The sequence below is a fragment of the Onychostoma macrolepis genome, chromosome 14 (genome assembly GCF_012432095.1).
Source record: "Onychostoma macrolepis isolate SWU-2019 chromosome 14, ASM1243209v1, whole genome shotgun sequence".
NCBI classification, from domain to species: domain Eukaryota; kingdom Metazoa; phylum Chordata; class Actinopteri; order Cypriniformes; family Cyprinidae; genus Onychostoma; species Onychostoma macrolepis.
Genome location: NC_081168.1, coordinates 31858851 through 31878811, shown reverse-complemented (window position 1 = coordinate 31878811; position 19961 = coordinate 31858851). Strand labels below are relative to the sequence as shown.

The 19961-nt window shown below is 40.0% G+C and overlaps 2 protein-coding genes across 7 annotated transcripts in view; both read left to right on the top strand.

Annotated features, from left to right (window-relative positions):
• The window catches only part of il1rapl2 (interleukin 1 receptor accessory protein-like 2), a 297022-nt gene extending 285168 nt beyond the window's left edge, over positions 1 to 11854 (top strand). For all 3 annotated transcript variants that reach the window (XM_058798970.1, XM_058798969.1, XM_058798971.1), the window contains 4 exons: positions 34 to 179; positions 1021 to 1161; positions 3496 to 3666; positions 8155 to 11854. In XM_058798970.1, the coding sequence (XP_058654953.1) occupies positions 34 to 179; positions 1021 to 1161; positions 3496 to 3666; positions 8155 to 8840 (1144 nt within the window). In that variant the 3' untranslated portion in view covers positions 8841 to 11854. The remainder of the gene's footprint in view (positions 1 to 33; positions 180 to 1020; positions 1162 to 3495; positions 3667 to 8154) is intronic.
• Positions 11855 to 12925: 1071 nt separating this feature from the next.
• si:zfos-2326c3.2 (misshapen-like kinase 1) overlaps positions 12926 to 19961 on the top strand; it is a 57603-nt gene continuing 50567 nt past the window's right edge. For 3 of the 4 annotated variants that reach the window (XM_058797385.1, XM_058797383.1, XM_058797381.1), the window contains exons 1-2: positions 12926 to 13172; positions 13879 to 13944. In XM_058797385.1, the coding sequence (XP_058653368.1) occupies positions 13116 to 13172; positions 13879 to 13944 (123 nt within the window). In that variant the 5' untranslated portion in view covers positions 12926 to 13115. The remainder of the gene's footprint in view (positions 13173 to 13878; positions 13945 to 19961) is intronic. The other variant, XM_058797382.1, reaches the window with a different exon arrangement.

The following is a 19961-nucleotide window of genomic DNA, read 5'->3' as shown; positions in this document are numbered from 1 at the left end:
AGCGTGAAAGTGTGCTAATGTGTGTGTGTTCAGGCTGGTGCGGGAGTTTCTGGGGGAGAAGGAGGTGGAGCTGTCGCTGATCTTTGACGCTGTGGAGGAGACGGACATGGGCAACTACACCTGTAACGTGGAGAACCACATCGGCCGAGGCAGCGGCAGCGCCGTCCTGCAGAAGAGAGGTGAAGCAGTGCTGTCTTCCTCATCTTCATCTCATGGGCACGGCTGAACTCTGACTCTCTCACTCATAACAGCAGTTATGAACCAGGAGCTGATATTAAAAACAGCTTTACACTGAGCACAGAACGGCTCAAAGTGAACCAGCGCTGTCTCACAAACATCATAAGAGTAACTTAAGAAGTTGTGTTTCAGACACTGACATAAACTCACTTGCGTTATCGTTATTTCTTTAGTTTTTTGTTTTCTGAAGTGCATTCTTCAAAAAATGGCTAAAAACATCTCTTTCATCTATACTTGACTCTCTAACACTAGCACTCTCTATTCTATTTCTATTTTATCTACTTGCCATTCGTTTAACTTATTATTTGAATAAATAAATAACCTTGCTATGTGTTAGACTAACCAGGACTTATCACAGCACTTATATATCATTGCTCTTTTGTTGGTTTTGATTGCTTCTGTTGTCCTCATTTGTAAGTTGCTTTAGATAAAGGCATCTGCTAAATGCTTAAATGTAATGTAAATATTGCTGCAGATACATTTTGGGTCATTAAACTCTGTGAATGATGGTCACTCAATCAGCCTCAACTCTCAACAAATCCCAGATATATATAAATCCATCCTTTAGACAGAGGATTGGTGATTTAGTGGTGAGATGTGGTGGACGTGACATGTGGTTTATGACAGTTCAAGGGGGAAAAAATGGTGACACAACCAATCAGAAGTTTGGAATAACTAAGACTGTTTGTAATAATATTCCAATATTCCTGTTTTTACTGTGTTTTTGATCAGATAAATGTGTACCTTTGGGAATGTTTTTAAGTCATCTGTTTTCTCATGCAGACGTGTACAGGCTGGAGCTGGTTGGTGGTCTGGGTGCCATCATGCTGATATTGGGGATCTTCACAGCCATCTATAAGTGCTATAATGTGGAGATCATGCTGTGCTACCGACGACACTTCGGCAGCGATGAGGCCGATGATGGTACGTAAGAAAAACATGAACAATAATGCTTTCTGTTTCTAATGACAAATATTTTGGGTTCAACATCTAGTTTATGGCATGCAACTGTTTTTGCAAGCCTTGCAAAAAAAACAAAAAACTTTTGTACTACTTTAATGATGGATCGGAGTCCTGAACAGATGGCTAGAAAAGTCTAAACAAGGCATTAATGAAATGCATTTTTTTCTCTCTACAAAAATGCATAGAATACATATATCATAACATAAAGAGTTACCTACACTCTCAGAAAAAAAGGTACAAAAGTTGTCACTGGGGCAGTACCTTTGAAAAGGGTACACCTTTGTACATTATCTATCCCTAAAGGGTGCATATTAGTACATTAAAAGTACATATTAGTACTTAAAGTGTACATATTAGTAACTAAATGGTACTTAAGCACCAAAGGAAATGCTAAAATTAGAAATGTATTATTTAATGTCTCATTACTTTCACATTATCCTTATCAACTCATAATTATTAACTATTCTTTAACATTACTTTAGGTTACATTTTTCTTTTATATATTCTTTTACATTACCCTTATCAACTCGTTCATTTATATTACTCCAAAGGTTAGAACTGCAAGTAAAGATTAACATTCAAGATTTAAGGTCTTTGAACTCTGAGTTAATTTTTGTACATTAAAAAAGAAATACGACCTCACATTGTGTAGATCACATTTACACACAAGCCTCCGAAACTTTCGTCTGTCATAAAAAAATTCGGACCAGGTTCGATTTTCTGCAGTTTCGCATCTGTAGCAAGCATTTTGATAGAAAAGGATGACGAATACAAAAATGTCACTCCTTTATTTTGTTATTATTTATTCAACAACCAAGGGCCAGTTTTACTAACAGCTTAACAAACCATCTTTTGGCGTTAAAACCTTACTGTCAGGATTTACTAAAGACACACAGTGAAGAATTGGCGCTGAAAAGGTGTGGACACAGTTATTTTTGAATATGCATTTGTAGGAGTTTACCTTTCAGATGCAAAATTATGGGAGGAGAGTATTCAAATGAATCACGCAACGAGATTTACTAACGTTTACACTCTCTAAATTACTGGTATTTGCGCCATTACTTAACGCTCAGGGATCCGGGTTACATACGCAGCCTAAGACATTCCTTTTGAATGGAACTCAACGCTGCGTCATGTGCAGACAGCACTAGATCAGCCCTGAAGGACAAGAGGTCCTGTGGTTAAGTCCTTGTCCAGACTGTAAAATCCTATGAATGCATGCAGAGAGGACCAGCACACACATCATGTAAGGATGCACTCTTAAAACGCTTGGAAGATTCTAGTGAGCCCTTGAAGCCAAGCCACGCCAGCCACCTCACAGGACAGTGCGAGAGCATCTGAAATCCAGTGTGAAAGGTGCTGTATGGGAGGTTTTATCCCACCGGCCTGAGCAGTGGACGTAGATCCTAAATGCCCAGTCTGGACATAAAGGGTGAAGCCTTTTTTGCTCCGGAGCTTCATGAGGCCGAGGGAAGAAGGCTTGCAGGATGACTGCCTGGCTGGCTGGTCGCAGAAGGCACCTTTCAAATGTAATTCAGTCTGGGGTGCAGAACAGCTTTGACCGTTCCAGAAGCAGAGTCTACGGACGGGGCAAAGTTAATGCTAATAGAATAGAAGAGCCACTTTAAGAGTCAGTAACTGCTCTCTAGGTGCTCTAACGGTGCATTTCCACTACAGCTTCAGAACAGCGCTCAGTGCCGCTGGCAACGCTGCAACGCCACTGTTTTTGGGGCGTCAAATTTAGGGCAGAGCACGCCTCTGAAACTCTGTTTACACCCTGTTTGCGTTTCATCTTCTACTTTTCGCAGCGATTGGTTGTCGCTCTGCATTTTTCACTTGATATTTGCACAAAGTCGAGGAATGCCCAACTTTTTTGATGCTCTCGGCCGCTCTCAAAGCCATAATGCATCGCACGGGCGTCATGCTCAACTAGGAATGAATTAAAAACGCTCGCTCCGCTGCGCTCGCTATGTGCCAGTGGAAACACACCGTAAGGGCTACAATTGGGCTCAAATGGAGCCTCTGATAAACCTTCCAGGACCACAGAAAGCTCCCAAGAAGGGACACGTGGCCTGTGTGTTTGAATGAGCCGTTTTAGGAAGGCGTGGCTGAGTCTTAACTTTTATAAAGAATATCTCTTTGGGTTTGAGACTTTAATTTGACATTTGCCAAAACGTAAAATAATTAGAAATTGTCATGAGATTGTTATTATACTGACCATTTTATAATCATAATTTAATGTGTAATATGATGAAAGAATTAACATGTGCAATACAACATATCTGTTCCTTACAGACAACAAGGAATATGACGCCTACCTGTCCTACACCAAAGTGGACCTGGAGTCGGTGGAGTGTGAGATGAGCGAGGAGGAGCTGTTCGCTCTGGAGATCTTACCGGACGTTCTGGAGAAACACTACGGATATAAACTCTTCATCCCGCACCGCGACCTCATTCCCAGCAGCAGTAAGCACAACACCTGACGTTCACACGCTTACAATCAGCAGAAGACAGCTCACGTTTGAGTGCTCAGTGTTGATTAGTGTGGTCATCAAACCTGCATTTATTTGATGAAATATTTAATAGACTTTAAAATACATTTTATGCAATTCTGATTTATAATCAATGTTGGAAACCTGTGATACTTTTTTTTCACAATTCTTTGATTAATAAAAAGTAAAAAAAAAAAAAAAAAAAGCACAGCATTTATTTAAAAAGTATAACTTTTATAACAATATACATTGAAAAGCTTGAGGTCAGTATTTATTTTATTTTTTTTTTTAAAGAAATTAGTTTTCATTCAGCAAAGATTTGCTAAATTGATAGAAACAGTGATAGTAAAGATTGATATTGTTAGAAAACATCTCTATTTTGAATAAATGCTGTTCTTTTTAATCAATGAACCCAAAAAAGGATAACGGGTTCCAAAATAAAAAATAAAATAAATAAATAAAATAAAATAATCAGCACAGCTGTTTCCGATATTGATAATAAATCAGCATATTAGAATGATTTCTGAAGGATCATGTGACACTGAAGACTGGAGTAATGATGCTGAAAATTCAGCTTTGCATCACAGGAATAAATGATATTTTAAAGTACATTAAAATAGAAAAACATTCTTTTAAATTGTAATGATATTTCACAATATTACAGTTTTTCCTGTATTTTTGATCAAATAAATGCAGGCTTGATGAGCATAAGACACTTTCATAATGCTGCATAATTGGTAGCATGATAAAGTCCTTTCACGTCACTATTTCATCAGCCTACACTTCACATAACAGGCCTGTAGGTGGCACTTGGGCTTAAATAACTATCATAGTTTCATCAAATAGTAAACGGTGCATGATGCATCATACATAAATGTAAGTGAATTGAATACTTAATACCATTATTGCGACTTTTGGCGCTGCACGGTTTTGCACCGTGCTTTTGTAATCATTTAGCATCTATTATCTCAGCGATGTAATTTGATTTATGAAATGAGACAAAGATCCAGATCGCTCCACAAATAAGCTCGTCTGTCCCATGTCATTTTCTACCGATTTATGAATAAGAACAGAAAATGATTGCTCCACTTCACATTATTGTCCGATGAAATTTGAACTTGAGCCAGATCATGATTGGTTGGTGTATTATACATCACTAACGGGCTTTGATGAATTATGTAATATTCTAAAATATATAATATATGGATGGATATGGATATAGTTTTAATTAAATCCACACACTAGCTTTTATTATTTATGAAAAAAAAGTTAAAAATATTGTTTGGTTTATTATTTTTCCTTCTGTCGACTCACTCACTGAAAGAACCACATATATATGGCTCGAGAGCCTCGGTTTCTGAACAGACTGCAGAATATCAGTCAGTCGAGCAAAACACACACAACCCATAGCTACGCCTCAGATTGACAGATAAAATAAACCGGAATTTTCAGATTTTTGAGCGATTAGTTACAATTTTTTACACATTGTCATGTTAATTATAATTCAAATGCATTTTGTTTTATTGACTACAATATCATTGCTATTTGTCTGAGAGGGGCACTTTTGAATAATTTTGAAAAAGGGCAGGGGCTGGGACTAAGCCTTGTCTGTGAAACCGGGGGAAAGTCGATTAAAACTAAATAGGATAAGGTTGACTAAATATGATAAAAACTAACAAGGACATTTAACACTGGACTAAGACTAAAATTGAAAGTAGCTGACAAAATTAACACTAGTGTTGATGATATGTGTTTCTAATCTGCGTCAAAGAATCGACTCTCTCTCAGTTCATGAGTTTGATCAGTGCACGTCCAGCGTAGTGTTAGGGATGTGTTCTGCTTGGTTACTGCAGCTCTGCTTTCATCATCTGATCAATTCTAGAGTGCTGGATGTGTAAGGGGAAAATAATCACCAATAGGCCTGTTCCACAAATGCAAGTTGAACAAACTCAGGATTCCAGTATGGGTTTTGCTTTGACAAAACAAAACAAATCCAACTCGGTGTGGGCAGCACTACCCGCATTATACATTTTTGTCAACGCGTGGCAGATCCTGAGCTTGTGATTAGTCCACAATCACATGCACAGAGATGTGTGACATCTGCAGCAAACAGAGAGTCATGTGAAACAGGAAGGGAGAGTGCCATTCACTTCCTGTGAGCGATGCGCTTCTCAGATGATGATGAAGGATTGCTATAAACAATATGAAGAGTTGAGATACATTTAACACAACAAGAAGAAATGGCCACAGAAGCTTGAGAAAAAAAAAGTGATGTGACATGTGGCCAAGTATGGTTACCCATACTCAGGATTTGTGCTCTGCATTTAACCCATCCAAAGTATACACACACACACACACACACACACACACACACACACACACACACCCACACACACCATGAACAGCCATTTATGCTGCTGCACCCAGGGAGCAGTTGGGGGTTCGGTGCCTTGCTCAAGACTCTCACCTCAGTTGTGGTATTGAGGGTGGAGAGAGAGAGAGGCTGTACATTCACTCCCCCCACCTACAATTCCTGCCGGACCTGAGACTCGAACTCGCAACCGACTCTTTAACCATTAGGCCTCGACTTCTGCTGAAGAGAGAGAAAATAGCTGAACAGAAAAATATTTAACAACAGTAATGTGGATCAGTGGCTATGTTAACATGCACCCTCATAATGACATTTAGACAATACTGCGATTAAACTTTACCGCATAAACACTTTAACAAAGAATGAAGTGACCAATAATAATCAAATTCCAGAGAGCTGTGCGAAATATGAACATTAGCACATGTTCTGCTTCTTAGTTTGATCAGCTGGTGTAAACCACTGAATACTTCTGCATTATATAGCAGCATCCAGGATCCTCTGTCCTTTACCCTGAGTGGCAGTGCGTGTTTTCCCACATTCAGCATGTGTGGGAATATTAAACATGAAAAACTCCTCTGTAGAGAGCATGTCAGCTCCTTTCTATAAGATGCAGAAACTCCCCCAGGAATGTTGGATGTGTTGTTACTCAGCGCAGTCTGATGAAGATGAAACCGATTCTGTTGAACAGGAGGAAACCCACACCAACACCAGGAGAAAATAGAAAGGCTTCTTTTATGGCCCCTTAGAAGCAGATCAGTCATTTAAAACAGGCTCATCACAAAAGAGGTGAATTTAAGTCATTGTATGTATTGCGTTATTATTGTTTGTTATTATTAATAGATTCATAGATTCATTCATTGATGTTATTGGCCCCATAATCCCATCTCCAGCTTGCGATGCATTCAGAACTCATGAGCTCAGGGCTGGAGTGTTGTGGGCGGTTGATGGGTGTGTGAGATACAGCTGCTGAGGTGTTGCCATGCGGTTATGATAGTTTGTTTCTGTGCTGTTGCTTGAGGTTTCTTGATGGAGCATTGTTATGCACTAAGGTGTTTTTAGCACATTGTTGTCTAAGGATGTGCTGGACTGTTGTTTAGGTCCCTCATTTATCATAAGTCATATCATATGGTATTGTTTTGCCTGTTTCTTTGTCCATCAGAGAGAGGTCTAAAGTCAGATCTTGTAGAAAAGTTCAGCTGGAGGTTTTTGAGGTTTCATCATGCATGTCAGCAGGACGAACCCTAAATACACCCTAGTGTTGCAGAAAGTGATACATTACAATATTGCATTACTCCCTAAAAAATGACTAATTTCAATACTTAGTTACTTTTTATGGAAAGTAATGCATTACGTTACATTTGCATTACTTTTTTCTCACATGGGGTTGCTTGTTTTTAATATAAATATGTATATTTCTGGCAAATGTAAAAGCGCTTTCACACCAAAAGTGTAATGAATGAGTCTCAGGCTGAAGGAAGCTCAAACAAACCTTTCAGCTGTGCTGCCGTTCTGGATTGCATGAAGAAAAAGACACAAGAGATGAAAGTTCAACACTTTCTTCTCAATCATAAAAAATGAAACACTAATATAATGTTTATCTAAAGTAATTTCTGCTTATTAGTGTGGTTGAATTGGATCATCGAAGTTCAGCAGCAAAGACATTGGTTAATAAAATGGGATTAAATACATGAAGGATATTTGTGTTTTTTAACATATTTAATTATTGCAGGTTTGCGTCATATTCTGAGTTTTATTCACTGAATCTGTTTTTGTGCTGTGAGATGAGTAAATGCATGTTCATATTTAGTCTAGAACTAGTAACATCATGTTCACACAGTGCTCACAATGCCTCTGCACACTTACTCTCAATTTCTCTCAGCTAAAAAGTAATGTGTTACTTTACTACTTACTTGGAAAAAAATAATCTGATTACTTAAATGCCGTTACTTGTAGGGCCTTACCCCAACACTGCACACCCTATATTTAGTTGTGTTTGCTCCGCACAAATAACAGAAAGCTCTAAAAGCAGATGATTTCTGAAGTGTCTGTGTCTGACGTCCATAGTCATGGTCTCTCTCTCTGTGTCTCTAGCATACATCGAGGACCTGGCGCGCAGCGTGGAGCAGAGCAGGCGTCTCATCATCGTCTTGACCCCCGAGTTCGTGGCCCGCCGTGGCTGGAGCATCTTCCAGTTCGAACCGCGACTGCACAGCATGCTGGTGACGGGCGAAATCAAGGTGATCATGATCGAATGCTCGGACCTGCGCAGTGTCATCAACTACCAGGAGGTGGAGGACCTCAAGCACACCATCCGAGTGCTGTCGCTCATCAAGTGGTACGGGCCCAAGAGCAGCCAGCTCAAGTCCAAGTTCTGGAAGCGGGTGCGCTACGAGATGCCGGCGAAGAGAAAAGAGAGTGTGTCCCGCCGACAAGTCCTGGACTCAGGCGAGCAGGGGCTGTTTGGCGACCTGCAGGCCGTGTCGACAGTGGCCATGACCGCCACCTCGGCATCTCTAGCGCCGGCTCATGTCGAGATACCGGACTATAACGAGCCGGGCCCCCTGCAGATGCGCCACTTCTGCCGCAGCTATGAGTATGAGCTGCCCAGCTCCGCCATCGCCACGCTCAGCGGCCGGCACGTGTACTGCAATCTGCCCATGACGCTGCTGAACGGACGACTGACGCACAACGACATCGGCAAACCCAAGAAAGACATTCACTTGAGCAGCCCGTTCGTGCCGCTGTCCGGACCAGAGCTTTCCAGTGACATCTGGTAGAGCGGCTCCGCCAAACATCGCTTTGCTGATCTCATCCTTCCTTCCTTTTTATCTGCATGAGTTCATCTTGTTAAGACAAAAAAAATACATAGGGCCAGTTTTACTAACAGCTTGCACCAGCGCAAACCGTCTTTTGGCGTTAAAATAATACTGTCAGGATTTACTAAGGACGCGCAGTGAAGAATTAGTGCTGAAAAGTCGTGGACACAGTTATTTTTGGGGCTGACCTTATTGAATATGCATTTGTAGGAGTTTCCCTTTCAGACTTTCAGAATTCATGGGAGGAGAGCAGTGGTGCAGTCTAGTTTTTGTAGTGAGCATACTGTGATTTTTTCCCTCCCTCACCCGTCCCAAAGCGACACCCCATAAGCACCACTCACTAATGTGTACAGTATGCATCTACATGTAACTGACAGCATTCTGAAAGACTGCTTATGCGATGTCAACATGTCAATTTATTATAAGCAACACAAGACAGTCAATGACATTTACAGCTGGGGAGACTGGACTGATGTTCTACTGTGTTAATCATCTAACAGCCAGTTAAGAGCTACATTTTTCCTGAATATTGTCTCTGGAGCACAGGTTTTATCAGCTGGCAATTTTCAATGCACATTTAAGAGTGCCAGATTTTAAATTCCCTATAGCCTGACCTTCAGTCCACAAGACTGGCCAGGAGTTCTCATCTCTCTCATCATCTGAAACAAGGAGATATAAACATTGTATTCAGTTTAACTGCTGTACACAGACACACACATATCTGTGTTATCTCACCCCTTCTCCTGCATTCATTGATCCGCGCACTAATGTTACTGAAGTTATTAGCTAGTTATGTTGCGGGCCGTAGCTGGGGATTGCGGGGCCCCGGTGCAGGTTATACCTGTGGGCCCTGTTTGAAATAGTTTAATATATGTTTGTTCTATATATTTATTTGTGCTATTTACACAATGTTTACATTTTTCAAGTTTGTAGGTGTCCAGGTACAGAAACTGAATAATCAAATATAAAATAGCATTTTATAGTCTTTACTGTATAAATTAAATATAAATTAATTCTTGTCAAACTACAAAATCGTTCGGTAAAGAGCTGTGAGTGATTTATATCTGATTTTATTTCTTGGATTAGCATTAAGGACACGACAGCAGCTAGTAAATTAGGCGCGATCACTTTAAGAGACAATACATCCAATATGATACACATCCGATTTTTTTCTCAACTGTTTACATTCACTTAAGTTTAAGTTTGCTGTAAGTTTAAGTTTGCCTTTGCGAACACGGCGTGCGAGTACTCATTTGAGTTTTTTCGCGTCCTATATTTGAATGCTTATAAACTCTTTTGAATGTTTAAATGGGCAAGGCATAAAAACACGTGCAAATGATAAGCTTTCGTGGCGCACAGCAGTGACGCATTTATAGGATGGCCTCAGCCAGTCAGTTGAAATGAAAGAGTAATAACACTGATCATCAACAGAAACACAGCGTGATTTTCAAAAAGTCAGTGCTTCGATCGCAACACAGATGGGGTGAATTTATGAATGAATGTGTGAAAGTTCTGTCACAAAGATGTTGTTACGTATCCTCACGCTTTTTTAAGTGGGTATACGGAAGTCCTTGACCTTTGCTAGTGGGTATACGCCATATACCTCCGTATCAGGTAGACTACACCGCTGGAGGAGAGTATTCAAATGAATCACGCAACGTGATTTACTAACGTCTGCGCGCGTCAAATTACTGGCATTTGCCCAAAAAACACAATTTACCAGACTCACTCACTGTATTTCATTCCGTGCTTTAATAGGGTTACAAACTCTTTTCCTGTTATCCCTGCTGAAAAAACAAAACAAAACAAACAAAAAAAACAATAGAACCCTGCCCAAAACACACTACAAAAAGGAATTTTGTAATGGTTTTACTGGAAAAAGCTAATGGTTTATAATGGTATTTTAATGGAAACCATTGGAATTTCTGTGATGGTTTCTATTGGGCTTCTATTGTTTGTGTTTTGTTTTGTTTTGTTTTTAGCAGGGATATTAATGCTGTAGAGTATTGTCATGTTTATCGAAATAAAACTGATAAAAAGTGAATTTACCCACAGGTGTGTGTGGGGGGGATTAGGGACCCTCTCCCCTACTTGCTGAACGTGTTCGAAAGTGAAAGTGAAATCGGAAAAAATCGCGCATAAGCAACTGGTAATTAAATAAGAAATGTAAATATTCTTTAATTCGCGCGTTGTTAGTAAATCAGTAAATCGTCGGCGCTGTTTGGAATAAAGCTCTGGCGCTAATTTCTTGTTTAGTAAAACTGGCCCATGATGGTTTATCTCGCTTTCTTCAGTGTTTTCATACCTTGTTCAAACAGATGCAGAGCTACTGATATTGTTTTCTTACTTGAATTTTGAGGTAATTCTATGTACAGTTATTCCATCAAACACGCATCTGGTTTATTTGACATTATGACTTCAGTTGTTGCAGCACAATAATGTAAAGACACGTCAGCTCCGAGCTTTAAAGAATATGTTATTTATGCAAATAATTACTATTCAAATCTAATAAGCACATTGATATTTTGTAGCTAGTCAAGGAGGTATTTACATATTTGATACAGCTTATCATTTGCCTTATTTCCTGATCGTTTGGCTGTTTTCTTCCTCAGAATTATTATGTTTTTCATACATTATGGATAGATACATCTGGTTTATATGGTGTATCTGGTACTACAGATGAAGCATTTCAGTGCTGGTAATGATCAAAAACTTTTGATCAATATTGATATTTATTATCATTTTATTGAATTTGTATGCAATGCTGCCCTTTAGGATGAAAGGTCACTAAAATTGGTGATTTGATTTTGTATACTCACGACTAGTATGCCGTTTTACTCTTCAGAGACAGTCTTGTGTGGAAGAGTATGAATATGCGAGCTGTTATTATACTCACAAACCAAGCAGCTTGTCTGATTCACAGGTTTCTGGTTTTAGCATATAAATTATTTGTAATATACCTTGCAAAAATAACAATTGTTATCAGATCAACAAAATAAATAAATATATGAGTAATTGACTCCGAGAGATACCTTTTTAATTTCATGTTGTAAATATGGAAAAAATAAAGAGTCTCAATTAAAAATGTGCAGTGTCACATGACCAGAGCAGTTTATATCCTGTTTGCACCTGAGAAGATGACGCTCCAAAACAAAAGGATAGTAAAATATGTTAACATAAAGATATGACAAAGATTTTTGCTACCCATTATCTTTAAGGTGTCTAGTATTAATATAATGAATTCACTCAGTTTTGTTGAGTGTGGTCATAGAATAAGTAAACATCCTCATGGTCACAATAGTGACCGCTGGGATAACAGTGAACTTAAGTATACAATATAAATCCGATTGCTGTTGTTAGTGAAAATTGCACTAAAATGTTGCAATGACAACATATTGCACTCAATTAAAAGTTCAAATGTTACTAATAAGTTACTATATTGATGTTGTAATACTGGTAGCTAATATATGTTACATATGTAATATATGTTACAAAAAAGTAACAATTTTGAAATATGTTGATGGTTGTATTTTTTTTTGTCTTTTATCTCAGTATTCCCATCAAGGTTTTTTCATGCATAATAGTAACCCTAGAGCGTGTAAACCGACCATAAAAACAATTTTTCACACTATTATTATTATTATTGATTATTTCAAAGGGTCATTAATGACACCATTTGGATATTTTCATGTCTGGGAAAATGTTTGGATTAAACGGGTTAATGTGATGAAATTGACCATAAAGGTGGCAGAAAGTTTTAAATAAAAATCTTTAATGGCTATTAAAACATAGGCCATGTTTGAGGCTAAAGCAAACTGTCTCGCACAGAGATGGGAAGCGCTGTTCTGCTGTAAGCTCTCACTTTTCACTCGTTTTCCGGGTTTCCTGTGTTTGTCCTGAGAAACGCCCAATCCTACTAAAGCCAAGGAGCAGCTCGTGAATATTAATTCAGTCGCTTTGTAACTTTCCGGGAGTGTCTGCTACATGAGCTCATTAATATTACGCAGCCGAGTGTGCGCTGTGTCGTGATTGGCTAATCCGCCTGTTGTGAAACGCCCACCTATACCAACATTTGAGTCGAGTTGACCGCGGGGCGAGAGTTCCGTTATTCACAAGCCGATCCTTCGCTATAGTAGGATTAGACACGCTGTCGAGGAGCTGAAGATGGGCAGACATACTGTTCCTCAAACCATGATCAGTTAAGAAGCTCTGATACGGGCAGAAGAGCTCTCTGAAATGGCGAGAGACTTCACTACAACGAGTCTGAGTAACATCGACCTCGCCTCTCTGCGGGTGAGTGCACAACTGAGCTGATCGTTCTCTGATTTCAACAGTTTTGCAGCGATTGGTCGAAGCTTGGCACAAAGTTTCTGTCAGAGCGCACTCACACTGATTTACTTGTATAACTTTACTCTAAATGTCATTTCAAGTTTACAGTAGTCGTCAAACTCGGCTGTCGTGTCGTTTGCACTTTTAGAAATACATTTGTGCCGCTTTCTTCGCTTGTCAGTCGTGTATGAAACTGTCACAGATGTTGCAGTGAAAATCACAGTCTAGAAATCCGAATCCGAATCCGAATCGGAAAGGGCTGTATTGCCAAGTGTGTACACGCATACATACACATTCTCTCGAAGCTTCCAGCACAGAAACTACAGACATAGTGCTAACATACATATAATTTAAGAGTATACAATACTAACCCACATGAAAAAATACAATAGTAATTTTTAGTCACTACTGTAGTGATTTTGAACCATACTATAGTAAAGTACTTGAGTTAATGTGTTATAGCAATTCTGTAGTTGCTGTGGTAATATGACAATATAGTAACAAAATATAGAGCAAAAGAAAAGGTCAACAGACAGAATTGTGAATGTGCTATTAACAGATGAAATGTCCTGAGATGGACATCAAAGCTTCATTAATCTCAGTTCTAGTGAGATGCCAGTGTTAGGGGCCCCTGAAGCCAGCGCTTGACCCCTGTAACTCTTGATTTCAGGATCCTGCGGGGATCTTCGAGCTCATCGAGGTGGTCGGCAATGGCACATATGGACAGGTTTACAAGGTTTGTGCTGCTCTCTCTGATCACTGCTTGTCTTATTGACTTATTTGTGTTAAAGTGATTTGGTGACGCATGATGATTGTGTGGCTCGGGAGCGTGCAGAAGTGCGGTGGTTCTGGTCCGGATCAGTGTTTTGCTCTCAGCACTGGTGCGATAAATAGTTTGCTAATGAAACCTTGGTGGTTTTGGTCTTTGACACAGTCTTTGGGTGGAGCTCACTTCCTCATGAAGGTCAGAGCGTGTTTCACATGAATATCGGATCTTTAAAGAAGTGTGTAGTGAGCCCAGACATCCTGTGAGATGTGTGACACATGTGTGTTTGATTCAGGTCAGGGTGGATCTGCAACCGTCCCGCTGTGGATCGTCTTGTGCAACCATTTCTTCTCCTCCTTCTTCTAAAGCATGCAGTAAAAGCTGCACAAAGTGTAGGGTGGGACGCACACAGATTAGGACAGCCTTAGGGTTTCTATTTCATCATATTTTAGTACCATAACACATAGTTGTTATAATAAATGCATGCATGACATATGGTCTCTTACACATAGATCACATTAAAGGGATAGTTCAGCCCGGATGAACATTCTGTCATCATTTACTCGTCCTCACGTTCTTCCAAACCTGTGCGAGTTTCTTTCTTCAGCTGAACACAGAAAAGGTATTTTGAATGTTGGTCTCCATTGACTTCCATTGAAAGGATAAAAGCATCTGCTAAATAATTAAATGCAATGCAATGTAATATATGTTTCCTCCCCATACTGTGGAGGTCAATGTGGACCAGCAACAGTTTGGATATCCATGTTCTTCAAAATGTCTTCTTTTATGAAAGATATTTGTAAACGTTTTAAGAAGTTCATACAGGTTTGGAACAACTTGAAAGTTAGTAAACAGTGACGGAATTGTAATTTTTGGGTGAACTGTCCCTTTAAGATTTATGCAATTATTTATTTTGTTAAATCATCTTCAGTCTAGAGAAATTGCATTCTAAATCCAGAAACCTGCTTTTTGAAGCATATATCAGTATATGATGATTTGCTATAAATACCCATTCTGATTATTAGTAGTAATCGCACAGTTAGTTCTGCATTCACTTGTTTCTTCGTGTATTTTCACGCACGAGGCGACACATATCCAGCACTTTCGCTGTTAATGCATCTTTAAAATCCACATGAAATGGAAACTGCGAGTGATTTTTCTTCTGTTGTGACATCATACATGCAAACTTTGGGTGAAATTCGCTCTTACATTGAAATACTCCGTTCACGTGAGTCGTGCAAATGATCCGAAGAACAAACCGTCTTCACAAAAGTCTTTGATGGCACTTTCTTTCCATCCTACCCCTGTATTAAACATAAAAGTGGTGTTTTTATATGCTGTGAACAGGGCCAACCGCTGTATTTTCAATAAGCATCACCTACTGTATATAACATGTTTTGTTTTTGTGGAACTGTTGTTTTGTAACGTCTCTGCCGTAGATATTAGTGTTGCTTCAAAACCCGCTGCTATTATAACATCAGATTTTCAGCTGCTGATTACAATCAACCCCTCCTTCTTAAAGAGGTCATGACATGAGAAATCACATGTGCCTTGATCTTTGGGATATAAGAGATGTTTGTACCAGTAAAACATCCTGCAGGTTTCATAGCTTAAAACCTCCTCTTCATTATAATCAAAGCATTTATTTAATCAAGCTCCAAAAACAGCTCGTTTTGGGTCTGAGGTGCACGTCACGGGGGAACGAACATTTGCATAAACACGCCTCCAGAGCAAGACACCGACGAATAGTCTTCTCAGCTTAGGCTCCGCCCACTAGCATTCATTCGCTAACGGCTAACACTTAATCACTGCACTATCTTGTCTGCGCTGGAGACAGTAAACTGATATGAGTCTGTCGTCAGGACAAATGCAGCTCGTTCACATCTTTGTACAGATATCAGAAGGATCCCAGCGCAGTTTATTTTAATGGCGTCCCGGACCGTGTCGGAGCATGTTGTTTTGTAAACGAGGCACAGAGTCATGGAGAGTCACGAAGAAACATTTGTTGAAAGATGAAGCGGAACTAGATCTGACTACAGCTGCATCGCAAACAATAAGTAAATGATTTCATAATGCTTTATCTGGAAATGACCGTGTTAAACCGTGCAGCAGCGAGGTGGTGTTGATACTGGTTTCTATGCAGTGATGTTAGCCAATCAGAACAGTGCCTGATTCCTGAGACGCCTTAAAGGACACGCCCCTTAAAACAGATCGTTTCAGAGAGAGGGTCAGAAAATAATCATTTTTCCATTTGTGCATAAAACTTTATTAACATTATAAGTAAGCATAAGGAACATATTTAAATAATTAAATCCATGTCATGACGCCTTTAAAGGTTGCTTCAGCACCATCCATTTGTTTTTGGGAATCACCTGAATATTTATATCCACTCCAGACAGCATTTAGTCCAATAAAACAAAATAAAAGAACCATCTTCTGGTTTTAGGATGACGACAAAAACACTAAAGGACTTTTTATAACACGGTTGCTTCTGAGATCTAATGTGCATCAGTTTACACAGCGTTTCAACAGTCTTTTAAAGGATTTTTCAGAGAACTGCTTTGTCTGAGGTATAATCCCGTTGTCACTCTTTTTAGACAGCACTTCCTGTTTATGTCCCAGTCGTTCAATACAATGTGGCGCTTTGCAGGCATCCTGGAGAACACGAGGAAATCCCCTCTGACAGAAATACCATCTGAAACCTGCCAGATTCACAACTCATTCGCTCTTCCACTGTGCGAGAGATGAGCCTCAGGAAACAGCACTCATGATGAGCAGGCGGGCTGGTGACCTGCATGTCCTCGCTCCAGAACGCTTCTCGTAGCTCCTCTCGAAAGCATGAGGTCACGGTGCGCTCATGTAAACGTGTGTTAAAGAGGCCGTTTCCTCTGCTGATGTGTGTGTGTCTGAGCGCTGGTTTACAAACACACGCTCATCCAGTCAATTGCATCATGGTTGGCTTTGAGGCGTCCTGTGCTGACCCATTTCCAGCGAAACGCATTGCAGCATGAAGAACAGGGAACCACCCAGATCATCAGATCATCAGCGTCTCAAAGCCATGCTTCACCCACAAATGTTGATTCAGGCATCATTAACGCTTCTCCAAACCTGTAGCACTTACTTTCTACTGCTTGATATAAAAGAAGATATTTTGAGAAACATCTCAGTGTTTTTTTTGTCCAGTGGTTACCAAAATGGTTTCATTCTTTAAAATGTCTTCTTTTGTGTTCAGCAGAAGAAAGAAGGTTATACAGGTTTGAATCAACATGAATAAACCGTGACGTTTTTGAATGAACAGTCGCTTTAATTGGGAAGCGTCATGTAACACTGCTCAAAAAAATTCATCGAACGCTTAAGTCACACAATGAATCTCAATGAATGAAATATTCGAGATGAAAATCTTTACTTGTATACATCGAGAACAAAATGATGTGAAAATGGTTAATGGAGACCAAAGTCATCAAGCCACTGAGGGCCAGATTTAAAATCACACAAAAATCAAGAGTCAGTAGTGTGTTTGGCCTCCACATGACTGTACGAACTCCTGACAACAGTGCTGATGATCGGAGAATCCTCTCACCCTTCACAGCATCCAGCCGAGAGAAGAGCACTCTCCAGGAGACAGACGCGTCTACAATCAAGAGAAGACTTCACCAGACGCTTCACCACAAGATAGATTAGACTTTACCAAAAACATCTAAAAAGCCAGAGCACTTCTGGAAAAGCATTCGTTGGACGCTGAAGTTAAGACGAACCTGCAGCAGACTGAGAGGAAGAAGAAAGTGTGGAGAAGGCTTGGAGCAGCTGATGATCAAAGCACAGCATCATCTGTGAATCACGGAGCAGTGATCATGAGCTGCATGGCTTCAGTGGCTCTGTGTTACTGCTGATGAGGAGACCGAAGCAGCGGATCAGATCTGAAGTGTGTAGAGATGTACTCTCTGCTGTGTAAAGTGTAATATTCTGCAATGAGTCAGTCTCCTGAGCCCGTCGAGCTGCACGGTGCTGAGCTGAGCACAGGTCTCTTTACAGCTCTCTGGTCAGACACATGCACACCAGTGTCCTGCTGGACCTCAGTTCATGCCACTCGCATTATTTGATGAAAACAAAACTTAAACTGAATTGAATAATGACACTATTGTGTTCAGGGCTGCAACAATAAAGCGAGAAATGATTCTGCATCGATTCAGAGGTTTTCTGAATGCATGGCGATTGTCTGTCGTATTGATTTTGAGCAGCAGGTGGCGCTGCATGCTCCAGAATCAGCCCTCTGCTCGCTTCCTGTTCCTGTACCTAAAATAATCATTCATAAAGTTCAAAAGGGTCGAAGCGAATCACAAGGGTGTTCACAGTGGGCTGCGTTTACATTAATCTGCCGTCATAAAAGCATTCTGAGCCGAGGTGAGATTACAGACTCTTCAGCGCTCTTCTTCATCAGTGTTTGTGTGTGCGGATAAACACTAGAGAAGAGCGCCATCTGCTGTTAAAATCTGAGCTCAGAATCCATTCAAGAATCGCGGCACATCGATTTACAGCAGAATTGGGATTTGTTTCATGTTTGATGAAGTTTGCATCACGAAGCTTTTATTTTCCTGTTTATTTCTGTGAAGCTGCTTTGAAACGATCTCCACTGGATGAAGTGCTTTAGAAATAAATGTGACTTGAGCAATGCAGAATCATTTAGCACAGCGGCAGGAAGAAGTAAATGATTTTCTCTTTAGTTTAATATTGTGATGACAGACCGCACCGCGTCTGTCGGGCTGTTTGCAGCGCTCCACATTCACTCGCACACCGCTGCGCTGCTGCTTCTGAGGGCGTCAGCTCTTATGAAACCATGTTTTGAAAGAATGATGGAGAAACTGTTCATCATCTACCAGAAACTTCCCACAAATACACTGCTTTCTTAAGCAAAATCATTCTGGCAACAAAAATGCAACAATTTCTGATCACACTGCAGACAGTCACACGCCGTTTATCAGTATTTACACAAATTATAGTGTTGACTACACTTGAAAAGGAAAAAAGAGTTTCAGCTCCTGTTTTAATGTCAAGCCACATTCTTGTCTATACAATACATATTCATTCAAAGCGAATAACTCTTATTGTTGCAAAGTTCAGTTTCAGCAGTAAAAGCTAGTGTGATCAATCTAGAGGAGCTCAGATCATGTGTTAAAGGAGTGTTTTTGTGAGTCCTGCACACACTCGGTGTCGTCAGACAGAAGCAGCGCTCGCGTGTATTAAACGGCAAACACTGCAGCGTGGTCTGAAGGTGTGAGGTGTGCGAGTCTCGTCTGGACTCCTGTGGCGTGGCGTCTGGTTAATGTAAAGCACGCACTGCATCCGTGTCTTCCTCTCTCCTCTCGTACTGATTTCAACATCAGACACTTTTAAACTCCCCTTCTTCCTCAGCCGTCGCCGCGCTGGTTTTGTAATGCGGTTGATTGCTGTGTTGGTGTGAGTCAGTGTGGCCTCGTGTTATGAGAGGATGAGGAGAAGAATAGCTGAGAGATCGGTCCTCCATGTGTGCCGCAGAGAACACTCGCTTTTAAAGAAGTCTCTTCTGCTCACCAAGCCTGCATTTATTGGATCCAAAATACAGCAAAAGCAGTAATACTGTGAAATATTTTACTGTTTAAAATGACTGCTTTCTATTTGAATATATTTCAAAATGTAATTTATTTCTGTGTTGTTCAGCTGTATTTTCAGCATCATTACTGCAGTCTTCAGAGTCACGTGATCCTTCAGAAATCATTCTAATATGCTGATTTACTGCTCAAGAAACATTTATTATTATTATTAACAATAATTAAAACTGTACTTTTTTTTCAGGATTCTTCGATGAATATAAAGATCCAAAGATCAGCACTTATCTGAAATAAAAAGCTTTTGTGACATTATACACTACGCCATTCAAAAGCTTGGAGTCAGTATCAATTGATTGATTTATTTATTTTTTTGGGGGGGGGGGATTATATAAATTAATACTT